This window comes from Buceros rhinoceros, unplaced genomic scaffold (genome assembly GCF_000710305.1).
Source record: "Buceros rhinoceros silvestris isolate BGI_N320 unplaced genomic scaffold, ASM71030v1 scaffold31929, whole genome shotgun sequence".
Lineage (NCBI taxonomy): Eukaryota > Metazoa > Chordata > Aves > Bucerotiformes > Bucerotidae > Buceros > Buceros rhinoceros.
Window position 1 is genome coordinate 6969 of NW_010431440.1, and position 16304 is coordinate 23272.

At 39.5% G+C, this 16304-nt stretch overlaps 1 protein-coding gene across 1 annotated transcript in view; it reads left to right on the forward strand.

The window, feature by feature from the left end:
* Positions 1-14958, forward strand: part of INTS7 (integrator complex subunit 7) — a 21914-nt gene extending 6956 nt beyond the window's left edge. The window contains exons 7-19 of the mRNA XM_010143436.1: positions 1478-1595; positions 2579-2713; positions 3251-3348; positions 3992-4231; positions 4951-5088; positions 5757-5963; positions 9405-9599; positions 10349-10452; positions 10850-10918; positions 12029-12161; positions 13365-13463; positions 13557-13742; positions 14671-14958. Coding sequence (XP_010141738.1) covers positions 1478-1595; positions 2579-2713; positions 3251-3348; positions 3992-4231; positions 4951-5088; positions 5757-5963; positions 9405-9599; positions 10349-10452; positions 10850-10918; positions 12029-12161; positions 13365-13463; positions 13557-13742; positions 14671-14958 — 2010 coding nt within the window. The remainder of the gene's footprint in view (positions 1-1477; positions 1596-2578; positions 2714-3250; positions 3349-3991; positions 4232-4950; positions 5089-5756; positions 5964-9404; positions 9600-10348; positions 10453-10849; positions 10919-12028; positions 12162-13364; positions 13464-13556; positions 13743-14670) is intronic.
* The last annotated feature ends 1346 nt before the right edge of the window (positions 14959-16304 follow it).

Genomic DNA, 16304 nt, shown 5'->3' on the forward strand with positions numbered 1-16304 from the left:
ATGACTACAGAAAATTACTTCAGATTAGATTAATGGTAAATACTTCAAGAACTTAATGGCCCAGGATTATAGGTGTACTTTTCTGGGTCTCTTAATTGTTTCTGGTTCTGTTGGAACATAAAGCATCTGGCAGGAAGAACTATGCAGATTTTTGTTTAGATTCATGTGAGAAATAAAGCATGTTTTGCTTTGTTTCTGATTCATAGCTAAGATGATTTGGAGTGTGCAGAAGTTTCTGTTTTAGTGAACTGCTTTTTTCTTAGATTAATACTGGCAATTTATTTCTTTTAAGGAGTTGCGCTAATGATTTATGGATTCTTTGCAGTCAGAATGCTACTTTCTACCGTTATGCCTAATTGGTAGTTACCTCAATACCAGTGAGAGACAGCGATAACATGGCTTCTATCCTTATGTAGGATAAACTGTCTTAAAGGATTTATATTAAAATGTCTTGTAGGATTTAGGTCTTAAAGTAGGTGTCCTGGTTGTTGAAATAAATACATAGGAAAAGGTTCTATTGATGTCTAAACTAAACCGGTAATTGAGTTAGAACATGCTGAATGGCACACAGAAGTAACAAGAGTTTTTCTGACTTCTGTAAAAAAAAAAAAAAAAGTTGACATTTTGAGTTGGGCAACTCTTTTCCATAGATTTAAATGATTTGGTAATGTTTATACGATAGGGACTGAAGCAGACCCTCCTTTTCTCACAGCAAAATCTGCTTCTTGTGCCTTTTTACCAAGAGTTCCAGCAGTGTTAACTTCTTCAGTTTGAGTCTGCGTAGGTCAGATAGGAGCTTTGGTCTTTGAATTGCGGGGGCTTCACTAGTTTCTAGACCTCAGGTTTAAAAGCTATTGCTGTAGATGCTTAGGGCGGTCGTTCTACTGATGGCAAAGGTAACAAGCAGTCTGTGGTCTCTCCTGATAATTTGTCTGTGCTGCTGGCATTCTTCAAAGTTCCTGTTTCAAGTGTGCTCTGTGAGTGGTGATCTAGAGTAGATCATCAACACTGGGGAACATCAACACTCATTTTCAACTTGAATCATTGTAACTTCTTCCTCTTGTTGCTGTACTGTTTGGTGGATTAGCAAAATACTATACTGGTAGAAATTACAAATTTGTTTAGCGTTTAACCTTTACACCGTACAATATGTGTGCCTGATAAGAATGCTATTTGGGGTGTTTATTTATTCTGTGGTGGTGTTTTTCTTTATTCAATTACTAAATGTTAGCATCCAGCTTTGGCACTCTCTCAGGCACAATATAGTTACATCTTCCATTTGTGTCTCATTTTTTCTCATGTTGACCAAAAAATCCTCCAAAACCAGTGAATGACTAAATCACTTTTGATTTCAGTATAGTATTTTCAGTGAAAAAAATCTTGATTCTCAAAACTTTTCATAGACGTTTCATGTTTAATATAGACATAGCTCATGGAACTTCCTTCCCTCTACATCTTTTCTCCTGCTAATCCTTAGGCACTCTGTGAATCTGCTCTTCACACTCCTTATGACAGCTTGAAACTGGGCATGCTCTCTGTTCTCTCCACGTTATCGGGGACCATTGCTATTAAACAGTACTTCAGCAGCGCTCCAGGTAAGAAAACTAGATTTGAATCTTTGACATTTCTAATGGGTTAATTACCTATCAGGTAATCAGGTTCATCTAAACACTCTGTAGCATAATCGTAAACTATTTTTGAAGTTTGGAACACTAACAGAGTCGGACTGTTCATTGTACATAGTTAAAATGGATTATTGTGTACCCATGAATAGTCATGGTCTAAGATTTTGTTCTGGATTTTGTGGGTAATATGCTATATGAAAGGTTTTGGGTTTTTTTTTATTACCCTTGAGTCTTCAATTTTTGTTCATAAAATAAAGACATGCAATGCTGCTCAGATGGCCAGCGTGCATTCTGCTTAAGGTGCTTCAAAACCATGGATTTGCATAGGTTTTGAGGAGTGTGGAGACTTAATGGTGTGAGAGTGGGCTGGCATGTTACCTTGGCACAACGAAGCTATGCCAGCCTTACGGGAACAACCTGCTTCAGCAGCAGGTGAACTTTTCTGCCTCATATATTCTGGAGAAAGAGAGTGGACATTTTGAAGTGATTCAAAGTATCTTGTTCTTAAAAGGTGATCATACTGTTTTCTCTTTTTTTCTTGAAAACCAGACTGTCCTAATGAGTGTTATAAGACCAACTATATGGGCTGCAGAAATGGAGAAAAATAGTACATTGTCTTCAGTTAGGCTGTCATGTCTTAATACGCTCACCAGCTTTTTTTAATCAGATGTAATATTTCTCTGAGTCCCTGACACATCAGCCTTTAGACCTAAATATTCTTTTCTATGCGTCTCTAACTTGTGTAGTGTTCAGGAATGGAGGAAGAGCCTCTGTTTGCGTGTGGAGAGAGAGAGAGAAAAAGACGTTTTCATCCTCTCCTTTAAAAAATGAAAAAAAAATCATTCTAAGTCAGTACAATTTTTTTTTTTTTTTGCAGAACTGCTCTTGAGAAGATCTGTGGTCTAATTATGAGCTGTACTGTTTTATGTCCTGTTTGTCTTGTCTTTATATAGGAACAGCAGCTACAACTGTGAGATCATTAGATTTAGTAAAACTGGCTCAGGAGTGCTGTTACCATAATAACCGGGGCATTGCAGCTCATGGTGTGAGAATTCTGACCAATATATCAGCCTCTTGTCAGGAAAAAGGTAAGTGAAAGCAAGGACAAAGAAATGTGTCTGTGTACGGTCAGGCTTGTGCACTTAACACATATTAACTGGTTTTGACTGTGAATTTGTCTGTAAATCTGCCTGATCCTGCATGCTTGTTAGGGAGAATCTAGTAGAAAGTATTCTGTATGATTTTATGAATGGTTGGGAAGATTCCAGCTTTGTCTAATTTAGAGATAATTACTGGGCACAGTAGAACTTGTGCTAAATAAATGCTTGTCTTACCTTTGCTGTGAGAGTCGTGAATTGTTTGTCCACCTTTGAAAACCCTTTGCACAAAGTCTGTTGCAAAAGAGTAACAGGGCATTTTGAAGTCCAGAGACTTATGGATGCTCTGCAAATGTCACAGTAGGTGTGACTGCTGAATAGTCATCTGGGACGGCAGAATTGTTTCTAATCAAAGATAAGGTAGAAGTATTGGGAAGATACTGTCATGACTGCAACACCAGTGCGAGCGTTACACCAATTATGGTCAGAAAACATAGCAGGGGTCTAACTTTGTTTCTCTTTTCTTAGATCTTCTACCCTTGGAGCAAGATGCAGTTTTTGGCTTAGAAGCTCTTCTTGTCCTTTGTAGTCAAGATGACAGTCCGGGAGCTCAGGCAACCTTAAAGGTGACATTACTGTAGTCTTCTAATTATGTGATAACTTGTGTAACAGAAAGGCTGGTGTGCAGCACATCCTGTGGTGGAAGCATAACGTGCTGGAGGGAAGTGAAGATTTTTGTGTGTTTTGCCCGTAAGCAGAGTTCAAAGCAGTAGACAAACCGAGCACAACTATAGAACAACTCCTTTTAGCTGTAGGGTAAGCTGTTTAGTACAGGGGGGAAAAAAATGCATTCTTCTCAGAGGAACATCTGTAGCAATACATGAACTTGAACGTGGGATGGAGATGTCTCTGGAGGACAAAGAACGTAGGAGAGAACCTGCTTTTTGGAGCTTTTTTTTGAAGCAGTGTACATGATTATAAACTATTACTTTTATTTTCCTACTTCATAAGCTGCTACCAGTAATTTTATATAGTTATTTACCTGCAAAGGCTGATGGTATAAGAAAAAAGATGAATTTGTGATAAATTTTTGTCCTGTGAGGTCAGGGACAGAGGCTTTAGAAAAACCTCAGCTTTTGTACAGTACGTGGTTCTCAAAATAGCAGATCTGTTTTATTTCTGCAATCATACTAGCAGGTAAATGTGCTTGTGTTCTCTTTATTTTTAAGACATTGTGTTTATTGTACCTGTTGATTATGTGAACTGCAGATCACGTTAACTTGTATGGTGAAGCTGGTCAAGTGCCGTCCTCACCTGAGCCAGTCGGTAGTTGAATCCCTGCTGACCCAGTTGCACAGCGCCCAGGATGCTGCTCGGATTCTCATGTGCCACTGTTTAGCAGCTATTGCCATGCAGCTGCCTGTCTTGGCAGATGGGATGCTAGGAGACCTCATGGACCTCTACAAGTTAATTGGACAATCTGCCACAGATAAAAAACAGGAACTCCTGGTAAGACCTCTTTCTGGCGAACAGCCCGTGGTGAGCAAAGTCCATATAAACTACTGTGGGTGATTTCATTTAAAAAGGGAGCTGAGCCGTTTCTTCTGCCCAAGTTGATGTGCTGGTCTATAACCATGATTTTCAGTTTTGTTTTAACCTGTAACTAGAGTTAAGTCAGTGTTCAGTGTCAAAACACCTCATGGGTGGAGCTGAACTACGCAGTGTATTCCGTTAGATTTCCCAGCAGATGGCACTGCTTAGACAAACTGAACTATGGCAATTGTGCGGCTATCTGTAAAATAATGGTTACAGAAAACCAAAATGGCAGTTAGCTCAATTTATGTATGGTACTCTGCTGCTTTTAATATATGGTAAGAGATAAAAATGCTTTTATCACATCTATTTGGAAATGAATTTGAATTAGAAGCTTCCTGTTAATTCATTTGGAGCATTTGTAATATCTCTGTTAGAAGACACAGTAAAAATTCTTGAAGTGAAAGTGACTTTTCATCTACAAGAAACACTTGGGTGTCCGTAACTACTTGAAAGATAGATGACTGAGAAAGTTCCTCAGTTAAAATGTGTATGTAATCCTCTATGTAGTTTTGAGTCCAAAATTAAGCAGATAATTTCTGGTAGTTCAGGAAACAGAAATGGCTGTCCTGCTTTTCTTGTTTTGTTTAGTTCAGAAATACAACCTTCTTCCTCACCTCTCCGCTCTTCATTAGGTTTCTCTTGCCACAGTGATATTTGTGTCCAGTCAGAAAGCTTTATCTTCAGAAATCAAAACTGTTATCAAACAGCAGCTTGAGAATGCCTCCAATGGATGGACAGCCTACAGGATAGCCAGGCAGGCTTCCAGAATGGTGAGTGGAAATACCTGGAGGAAAACAGTTTGGTGGGCTTGGAAGGATGCTGGTGAGTTCTTTGAACTGGAAAAAAAGTAGGGAAAATGGTGGGACTTGGGAGTAGGGGGGCAAAAAAAAAAAATCATTAAATCGTTTTCCTTCTTAATTCCCTGGAATGCTCTTTCAGATAGACGCTATTTAAGCCATCTCACCAGGATGGTTTTTCACTTGTGTTTTTGAAGTATTTGAGAAGGAATTAAGTAGTGACCTGATACTTTCTTGAGTTACACGTCTAATCCGCATTGTCTAGCTTTAGAAGGTGATATAGGCCGTCCCAAGGTGTGCTTCTCTTTCTTCAATATGAAGAAAGTAGGCATATTGAAGAAAGTTCTTCAATATGAAGAAAGCAAGAAGATAGTGTTTCCCTTTTCTCTTCAGTAAAGTCACAGCTGGGGTTTGAATTATGTGGAAACCCTTGTATGAGATGCTGGGATAAAAGTAAATTTTGATAATTGTTTCTCATCTTGTAGGATTGTCAGGATAAATGATTGTAAGAAGTTCCACTGTTTCTATTTTTAAAGTAAGAGTAGTTTTGGAGATGTGACTGTTCTCTCACCTCTATTTGTTTTATAGAAACCCCCAGCCTTCTTTCATGTCCCCTCTTAGAAATGTTCTTGTCATTACAGGGCAACCATGACATGGCCAGAGAGCTCTATCAAAGCCTGCTGACTCAGGTGGCATCAGAACACTTCTACTTCTGGCTGAACAGCTTGAAGGAGTTCTCCCATGCAGAACAGTGCCTGACAGGTTTGCAGGAGGACAACTACAGCTCAGCACTTTCTTGCATTGCTGAAGCTTTAAAATCCTATCACAAAGGAATAGCATCACTGACGGTTAGCACAGATCTGCTCTAGTGATGGTTGTGTCTGCTGCTGCAGCTCTTGATTTCTGTTCTTAAACCTCTGAAAAGTTTTTAAAGATAGCCACCATCTGCCAGACTCTCTTCTTGAGAGGACTGCAGGGCAGAGCCCGGCATAACATGCTGCCTCTTCAGAGAGGAGACCCTGTAGTGTGGCTCAGTTAATTAGCTAGATTTCTCTTTCTGCTTTTCTTCTTCCCCACCTCTCACTTCCTGCCTTGATCAAATTATGTGGTAAGTGACAAATCTCTTTTAAGTTACAGTACTTAAAATTTTCCTCTCTTTGTCTTGGCTGAATAAATGCTATTGTAATAGTCAAGCCCAGGAATTTGTCTAAATTGGCTGCTATCTTCTCAAGATACAGAGGAGGATTTAATTGTATTTCTCACTCCTGCTGAGTACATGTTGTCGTGTATTTGACAGCGTGAACCTATGGAATTACAACAAGGCAACACTGGTTTAGTAAGAGCAGGGTGGACAATTCAATCTTGTCAAATCAGCAGGACTCAGATGGTACCTGCTTGTATGCAAATACTTTCTGCTTCTCTGAAGTGGTGAAGATAGCAAGAAGCTGTCTGTGAAAGTAAACAAAAAACGTTAATGAAATGGAACTTCAGTTCTTACTGTGAAGTTGCTTCTTAACAAATGATAATCCAGCTTCACACAATACTTCATGTTTTAGTTTCCATGAAGAAATATTTACGTACGGTTTTCTGTATGTCTTTTGAATGAAGCTGCCTTTTTTCCAGTTACTGGAACTGTCAATGTCATCACATTTCAGATATTAGTATTTAATAAAGTTCAGATGTTACTGTTTATTAGTAAACTGTCCCTGAATAAGCAAGAAGGATGTAAATTTTAATTTTACATCTTTGCCCTCTGAGAGAAGGCTTCATCATTCCTGAAGTATGTCTTTAACTTGTTGGCTTTTAATTTAACATTAAAATATTAAAAAACATTCAATAAGGGTTTTAATTCACATTTCAAGATTTCTTTAATATCTAGAAGACATTAGGGGAGGGGACCTCATCTAATTAGTTATTAATATTTAATACAGGCAGGAAAATAACTTGCTTAAATAGTCATTCTGTGATTCAGTAATTTAATTAACCTTTCCCTAGAGTTGTTGGGGGGTTTTTTCTGTTGAAGGATTGCTGTCCTCTCCTCAGCTGACTTCTCTTCCTGCATGTTGCACATACTGCTTTTCTGGGTGTGATACCTTCCCTGGGGGTTGCCGTGTTCCAGAGGAGCAAGCGTGGGGTTTGAAGAACTAGGGAAGAGGAAGCTGGGTTTTATTGCTGGCTGTTGCTGACTTGTTGCATCACTCTGGACAAATTCCTAATCACACTTGAGTGTATCAGCTGTGGAGGAGCCACTCACTACTTGCATCTACAGAACTCAGCACCTCGAAGGGGAGCAAAGTGCCATGAAGTGCACATGATAGTCTTACTGCTGACTTCTGTCTCTTCCCTCTGGCTTTACTGTTGCTGCTGTTTCTGTGTAGAGTGTGACTCAGCACTGTTGGTGCTGCAGACCATTAGTGCGTATGATGAACCTTGTGTAGCTGCCCTCTTAGTACCTGGAAGACGCTGTGCCAGTAAATCTGTTGCAGATGTTCATTCAGCCTGGTTTAGCAATGATGAAATAATCAGCATCTTGCTAGAAAATTTCTCAATTCCTTCTTGATCTGCCTGCAACTGTCTGTTGGCGTTGCTGTATGCAGAATGTTCTTTCATGTGAGTTAGTCCACTTGAGGAAAGAGTCCTGTTACTTTAGGGATGAGAAGGAGAGGCAGGGAGGGCAGGGGCTTGTCTTAGAGCGTACGGGTCATTGTCCTCATCTGTCCTGCTGTGCACTTGCTTGTATAGTTAGCAAAGGTTTTGAACATGATCTGCTTTTTCTGGCACAGAATGTGCATCTCATTGGAAGCACTGTGCTTATTTTTCACTGTGATAGTCTAGAGAAGATACAGAACTTGAACAAAGCACTAATCTAACCATTGATCAAGCAGCACTAACTCCAAATACATTAATAACAAGCAGTGGTGTTTGAAGAACTTGGCTGAGCTGAAGAAGTCTGTCATTTCCAAAAAAGAATTGTAACTCGTTTATTGCCCATGGCTATGTGGGTAGCAGATAAGGTAAATTGCAGTATTAATGAGACCAGCTTGTATTTCCATTTACAAGAATCGAGTCCAATTTGTGCTACTAAAATGCCTGGATTTTCTGATATAAGTACTGGTGCTTTACTCTCTATAAAAGCATGTAGTCTCTGTAGAGCAATTACAGTGCAGTGAGAGCTGTTTCAGAGAGGGTTTTCTGAAACCACCCTTGCAGAATAAACTGAACAATTTCCATTCAAAAGGGATTTTTTTTTTATGCCCTTGGAGAAAGGAAAGCCATGTAGTAGATAAGAGGGCTCCAGTGATGAAATACCGTTATTTCTTTGGTTGAAATCTAGCTCAGTGGTTTAAAGTGGTTGCAGCTGGCCCATGCTTCCTCACTTTATTCAGTAGTGGACCAGTTCTCAGTTGACATGATGTTTTATGAGAAACTAGTTTGCCACTTTCCTCCTGGCAAAGAAATAGTTCTTAGTAAGGTTTTGGGATGATTTATAACTTCTTGCTTCCAGAAGTGACCTTTTCTGTTGAGGAATAAGCAGCTCTGGAGAAGGCATGCATTAGTTTAACATACTTCCACTCTCTGACTAAGAGAATGTCCAGTGCTTTGTTTTGCAGATGGCTTTTCTTTCCCTTCAGAACCAGACGTGTACTCTTCCCAAAATCCAATAGTATAAGAAAAATAAGTAGTAGATTTTTGGCTTCACTACTATCAAATGTCTGCCCTCCTGAAGGTCTATTGTTTACTGTCCATACTCGTCACTGAACTGTGTGTGTCTGCCTTCCTCAAATGCAAGGTTCAGTGTCTTTTGTAATGTTCCTGTCCATTTAACAGTTCCAAAAAAAAAAAACAAAACTCCAAACAAACCCCAAAATTGTTACCCCTTCTTGCTGCAGGTCACTTTAGCCAATTCTTTCTCTTCTGGCTGATGCAGAGAATCACGTGCTCTCTTTCTTATGTTAAGGACTGTCCAGACTAATGGCATTTGAAGCCTAATAGCTTGGCCTTGGAAAAAGAGGAAATAGCCCTAATAGCACTGTAACAGTTTAAGTCACATTTTTACAAGGGTGATAAGCTTGAAATACAGCTTAGTAATTACCTAACTTCTGTGTTGTTTATATTCAGTATTATTTAAATTGAGCAAATCTGTTAAATGTAGTTTTTAAAAAAAGCAGCTTTTAAGATTGAACTGAAGGGTTCGTTTGTCTGGTGAGACAGTTCAATGACATTGGAAAGTTATTTTGTGAAGTTTGCTTTTGACCTAGGTTGCCAACATTCCTATTACTGTGTTTCAGGCTGCTAGCACACCACTTAATCCTCTGAGCTTCCAGTGTGGATTTGTGAAACTCAGGATTGACCTTCTGCAAGCTTTTTCTCAACTTATTTGTACCTGCAACAGCCTAAAAACAAGTCCACCACCAGCTATTGCCACAACGATTGCTATGACATCAGGAAATGATCTCCAGAGGTGTGGACGCATCTCTAACCAGGCAGGTGTTCTTGTTCTGCACTTGTGAAGTTATGTTTAGGACTGGTGTGAATATTGCTTCTCAGCCAACATATCTGATGAAAGACATGAAAAGTGGTAGTGTTTTGCTAAATAGTGGAGTTTCAGCTGTAGCTATAAAAATGTTTGCCTGTAGCAGGCCATATTTTGAAGTTGAGCATGTACATACATTTTCTCTGTCATGCGCCCAGCTTCTGAGGATAGGTGTGTGATTAGCCACACGGTACACTCAAAATTGCAGCAAGGCCTTTCACACCTTGTTCTGAAACACCCCCAATACTGTGATGACACTAAGGAAGAATATACACTTTAGGATTGTACTGCTACTCCTTTTGGTGAGTGGTAGCAACTCACTTGGATCCATACAAAACACCCGGACAGTCTGCTCTACAATGCATGTAGTCTGGAAAAAGAAATCAGTGTAGTCTTTGAAAGACAGAGCAACAGTAGGGGATGGGGGAGGTGGTTGGTGATTTTTCACGTTGCTTTATTTTTAACCCAAGGAGCATATGTTATTGGTGCATTACAGGGAAAATATCCGTTTAGCACATGGGTAATAATCTGTCACATTGACTTTCATCTGTGTGAAGAAAGGACAACTTCATTTACCAGAGCATGTTGTCTTACTCCCTCAGTGTTGCATGTTACAGTGGTTTTCTGGATGTGTGGGGGTTGCTTTGTTTTGCTTTGATTTGTTTTTTTAACTAGTAACCTTGAATGTGTTCTCTCTAGATGAAACACTCAATGGAGGAATTTCGAAACCTGGCCACCCGGTATGGAGATCTGTATCAGTCATCTTTTGATGCAGACTCAGCAACTCTCAGGAATGTGGAACTGTATCCTTTGAAAATATTAGAATTTGTCCGCTTTCCTTCTCGTATGGACAGCATGAAGCTTAACAATCCTCATTTCTATGAACACTGGCACAAAGTCATTTTGAAGCAGTTAGTAACATAAAAATTAGGTACTAGTTGATTAAAACCTATTTGGAAAAAAACATTGCCGTAGTGTCGTTTGGAATTACTGTATGAACAAGTTATAACACAGAAATTGCAACAGCTTGAAACTTGGGATTTCCATAGTTCCTGTTCTATGTTTGCTAAAGGATTAATGACTGTGGGATTACTTAACAAAAGCTTTAGAGAAATAAGAAGAAATGTCAGTAAATATACTGCATTTCTTGGTTTAAGTGCCAATTTTGTAAGTCTTTCAACTCCTTAGTGTTAATATCAGCCAGCAGCAGAGCTGCCTGTTGATTTCGCATGCGATAGAAGCTCTGATTTTGGATCCAGAATCTGCAAGGTAGGTTTGATAGTTAACTTTCTACTCCTTTGCTCTTCATTTCTAAGTCCTTGGGGGTTTAAGCCTAGGAATTCAAAGAATGTTCAGGAAGTTTCTCAGTCGACCCTTCTAATTCTACTCTGGGCAAATTCTAGGACCTCTTGCTGCTGTGCTATACCTGGCAGATTAGGGCCTGTGTTTTGGGTTCTGCATTTTATACTGATTTTGCTCTTGAGAGCACTATACTGGACTTGTCTTAAGCATAGACTTGCATTAAAATAAAAAACAATTTTTAATCTTTTTGCTCGCCACCTATGTCAACTTGTGTTGGTCTGTGTTCCCTCCCAGATCTACTGTTCGCACTTGTAAGTGCTCATTAGTTTCCTTCAGAGTCCTGAAAATATATGCACTAAATTTGTTTAAACTTCTCATGTAAGTCCATCACCTCTGGCTCTTTAAACGTGAACTTACACCCACTAGAAAATCACTTTAAAGTACCTGGGAATTGAATCACTCTTTAAAACTCCCAGGCTGAGATTACATGGAAGATTATGTGGATAAACCTCTTTTTAAATGCGTGATTTTTATAACTGGAAATGAAAGTGAACATCCTAAAAGACTGTCCTACTTATAATGAATTAAGCAGTGCTTAAAAGATGAATTAATCATACTCGTAAAAAGTATGAAGCTGTGACCTTCAAAACCTTAGTTGTCTAGGAGATGGAATTGTATTCAAAGCACAAGTTTGTAAATTTACAGATTTAGTCTTAACTTTGGCAGTCTTGATCTTCCTTGAGTTGTGAGACTTTTAAAAGTATTATAAGCACCACAGGTTTAAATAAAAGCTGGGGGAATTCAGCATACAGAGTCTGTTAGACCTGTAACTGCTACAAGTGGGAGAGGATGGGGACAGTGTGGTGTATAAGCTGTAGTTAAAGGGTTTAAATGTAAGGGGCAAGTCTTAAGTGGAAAAATAATAGAGGCAGAGTAAACCATTTGAAAGACATAGTTATTTCTTAATGGATTTCAAGGTGTAACCGAGGATAGTCTTGTTGGTCCTGTTTGGGAGTGAGCCTTCCAAATCATGATGCAGAAAGTATGTTCTTCATGACGAAAACTTTTATCTTTCAGTTTCCAGGAATATAGCTCGAATGGAACAGCACAAGTTGAGAGTGAATATGAAAGGAGAATGATGTCTGTATTTAATCATGTACTGGAAGAAGTGGAATCCCTCAACAGGAAGTATGCTCCTGTGTCTTACTTGGCAAGTAACAGTTTTAAACGTATATTCTGTAAGCAGAGGTTCCAAAAATCCAGCAGCTCCCTATGTCTGTAGTGGTAAAGAACCTGAAGAACACACTCGATTGATAAAGGTGACTTCTTACCCACAGAAATTGTCTCTACAGAGACTCACTACTTCAAGAAAGGTTTTGCTAAGACATCTACAACCTTACTGGTCTGGTTAAAAGAAATGTTTTAAAAATTCTAATACTAAGAATATAGCAGATGCTGATAAGGTAACTAAAAGTAGTGTCAAGTCTCTGTCGGATCTCTTGCCACGCTTGCATTCAGAAACTGAAGTGCATTCTCTTTGTTCATGCCACTGTCATGAAGGAATTTTTCCCCGGCCACGCACGGTGCCGGAGGGTCCGGCACTACCCCAGCTTTGGTCACTGAGCTGTTGGCAGTTAACGCTGTGTTTTGTGAATATAGTGTTTCTCTTATCAGTGCAGGTCATCAGAGAACACAATGTAAAGTGTGCTGAATGCAAACAGTGAGCTGATAACATGCTCCTTTACAGGGATAGTATGGTTTTCTCTTTTTCTGTTAGAGGACATCATGAAAGTGAAATGTATGTTGATGGGTACAAGGTAGTTAATTTATCATGGCTGGCATCTGTTTCTAAATTCAAGTCCTTGCTGATTCCGGAGATAAGAGAATGAGTTGTGTAAAGTGTAGCAAAGGTAAAGACAGTAAATTTACTTGTTGCTGGCTCCATTTCAATGCAGCTCTGTGACTGCAGTAGTGCTGCCTTTGCTCATCTGAGCCCGGAGGATGGTACAGTGCAGTGGGGAAAGGAAGATTAGACAGGAGGCTTAAAATGTAGTTATTGCATCACATTAAATTGTGGTAGGTGCCAGGCTTTTTTGCTCGGAGGGGAACTGTTTATTTCAAAGTCTCTGTGTGAGGGTTTTGGTGATGCTAACACTTAGGACTAAAATGATTTGGATTTTAATTTTTCCTTGCTCTTTCCAGAGCTGAATACCTTCTTTATAAAGGGGAGAATATAAACAGGGAGGCTGAATGTAGTCACTGTCATCATAGTGACTGTTATCCTATGATTGTATCACTATATTTCTGGACTTCTGTTGGAAATGACTGCAGTTTCAGTGCCTCAAGTGTATGTCTTTTTCCTATGCTATGAATGACTTTTTTTCTCAACTGTTTTTGGCTTTGTTTCTTCCAGCATACAGCTTGTCTGTGCAATGCTGTCATTGCGTTGTTGAAGGTTCCCCTTTCATTTCAAAGGTACTTTTTTCAAAAGCTGCAGTCTACAAGTATTAAGGTAAGTAAGAAGGTGTTCTGTTTCATTCTTGAATTGTGTTTGCTTTGCTGGAGACACAAAAACTACTTTTTGGTCTGTTTTCTTGTGTTCCAGCTTGCTCTATCCCCATCTCCAAGGAACCCAGCAGAACCTATTGCAGTACAGAACAATCAGCAGTTGGCCCTGAAGGTGGAAGGAGTGGTTCAGCATGGCTCTAAACCAGGCCTTTTCCGGAAGATCCAATCCGTCTGCCTAAACGTCTCTTCAGTGCTGCAGAGCAAATCTGGACAAGACTATAAGGTATGGATAGAATAGAGCCAGGAGGAGTCTGAAACTTTCTTGCTGTGTTTTCCTGCTCTTTTGTTTGGCTCTGGTTAGCAGAATGTTCAGGTTGAAATGAATGGGTGGTTCTGTAATCCTCTCCCTCTTGGCAGCTGATGTTCAAACACCGGCCAGAGCCAGGCATAGTGTGTGGCAGGGACGTGGGATTTGGAAGTCTGCTGAATGCTGATACCTTTTTAGTAACAGCTTTTCTTCCAGACAAAAGAGGCTTTGTGATGTTCAGAACCAAGTCATTAGGAATGTGCTTGAGATAGGAAAATTCAGCCTGGGTATATATCATATAAAACTCCACGGGGTGGGGAGAAAAAGGCAGGAGTAGATTATTCTCGACCACATAGTCTCTAGAACTTGTTTGTCCTCATTATCAAGGTGGTGGTATTGTTGTTTATGGGAAGACAGGCTGTCCAAATGACAGAGCGCCTGAGGAGACACGTATGAAGTTGAAGTCAACATATTTATCAAGGAATGCATGTCTGAAGTTCATGTTCTGCTAACGTGACATTTAGTGAAAGGCCTGTTTTGGTGGGTTTGGGGGTTGGTTTGGTTTTTGTTTTGTTTGGGTTGGGTTTTTTTGAGGGAGGAAAGGAAAAAAGTTGCTTCTAAAAGAACAGGACTAGGAAGTGTGTAATGTTTGTCTGACTCCTGTTACTCTGCGGAAAACTAAAACCTCAGGGAGCAAAACTTGTCAGCTACCTTGCTTCTGTGAATAGCTGTAAAAATAACTCATTCGTTGATGAAAAAGCATGTCAGACTGGCTCTAACATGCACGTGCATTGAGTTGAGAAAATTGAGGACAAAGATTTTTCTCTTCTCTCCTTGAACAGAGAGCAGAAAGCTTTTAACAGGTATATATAAAATGGCATTTTAACCTTCCGTGTGTTCTCAGATTCCTATTGACAACATGACCAATGAAATGGAGCAGAGGGTGGAACCACACAACGACTACTTCAGCACTCAGTTTCTGTTAAACTTTGTGATCCTTGGCACCCACAACATCACAGTAGAGTCCTCTGTGATAGATTCAAATGGTATTGTCTGGAAAACTGGGCCTAAAACAACTATTTTTGTTAAATCCCTTGAGGATCCGTACTCCCAGCAGGTTCGTCTTCAGCAACAGCAAGGACAGCCGCCATCACAGCAGCAACAGCAAAGAACAGCCTACTCACGGTTTTAAATCCCAGAGGCAACCCTATCCTCGTCAATGGTATTACAGTTTTCCTTGGACACTTGTTTTGGAAAGACCTACAATTTTAACCTTCTCCTAGAAAGTCTCAAATGCCCATTTGTTGCTCTTTACATTTTCTGGGGTACACTTGAACTTGATTCAGCAGAGGCAACTCTGTTCAAATTTGGAGCTGTGGTTTTGATATAAGAACTTCTACCTGATCTGATCACTTCTGTTGACAAACCTGTTGCAGCAGACTCCACAAACCTAGATAGCAGGGGACACTGAGAGCTCTTTGACTAGTACTTCCTGTACTTTTTTTTTTTTTTAAGCACATAGGTTCTAATGTTAGGTATCATTACAGGACATCGATAAATATTTTGGCTAGTTATACAGAACTGAGTATAATATCAAGTCTGTATCTTTTAATTTGAAGGAATTGGCAAGAATATACAGAGATTTTTTTTTTTTTTCCTGCCATTTTAATAGCAACTTCTAGTATGTGGCTGGTGGATGTGTATTACCACAGTTCATCGGCACTACTCAGTGCCTTCATCTGAAAGAAAAATGTTGCGGCTCAATTCTCATGCCCAGCCATTGTAGAGGGAGCAGACTGCTTGAGGGGTTGCTGTCCAGGGAGTCTTACAGGAAGCAGATTTTTACAGGTGGGAACAAGAACTGTTTCTGAGAGGATATAGAAAAGATTACTATGTTGTTTTAAAATCTTTGTATCTCGGAAGGGTTTGGTTTTGTTGGGGTTTTTTTGCTCTTTCAATAGGGAAGTTAACTTGCAAGTTGTCGTTCATTTTAACTGCTCTTTTTTAAAAAGGAGTTTTATACACAAAAACCTTACAATCTTGTGTATTCTTTGACCGATTTAATAATCTTGTTACTTTTACAGTATAACATGAAGGAGAATTTTGCCAATACTAGAAATTGATTCAGAATAATTTTGGAAATATACATAGTTTTCATGCTTCCTTTTGAGACATAAAAGGCTGATCTCTGCCTGTGTCTGGACTGCCAGGCCATAGATCATATAACATGTCCTTCACCGGGTCCTCATAAATAATCTCTGCTTATCACTCTGCAGGAAAGTAGGACCCACTTGAATGGGGAGGAGGAAGGATGGCGCTTAGAAATGGTTTGATTCCTCTCATTAGGACAGAAATTTTTGTTGTTATTTCCTCAGTAAATTCCTGAGATACTGTTACTTCTTTGAGTTGATTTCACTGCAGAAGCTGAGTAGAGCTTGCAGATTCTGCTTGCTTTATATACAGAGAAAATGATAATGAGCTGTTATAAGCCTCAGTGTCTTTGGCATAGCTGGATGAAGAACTGGAGTTCCTGAGTTT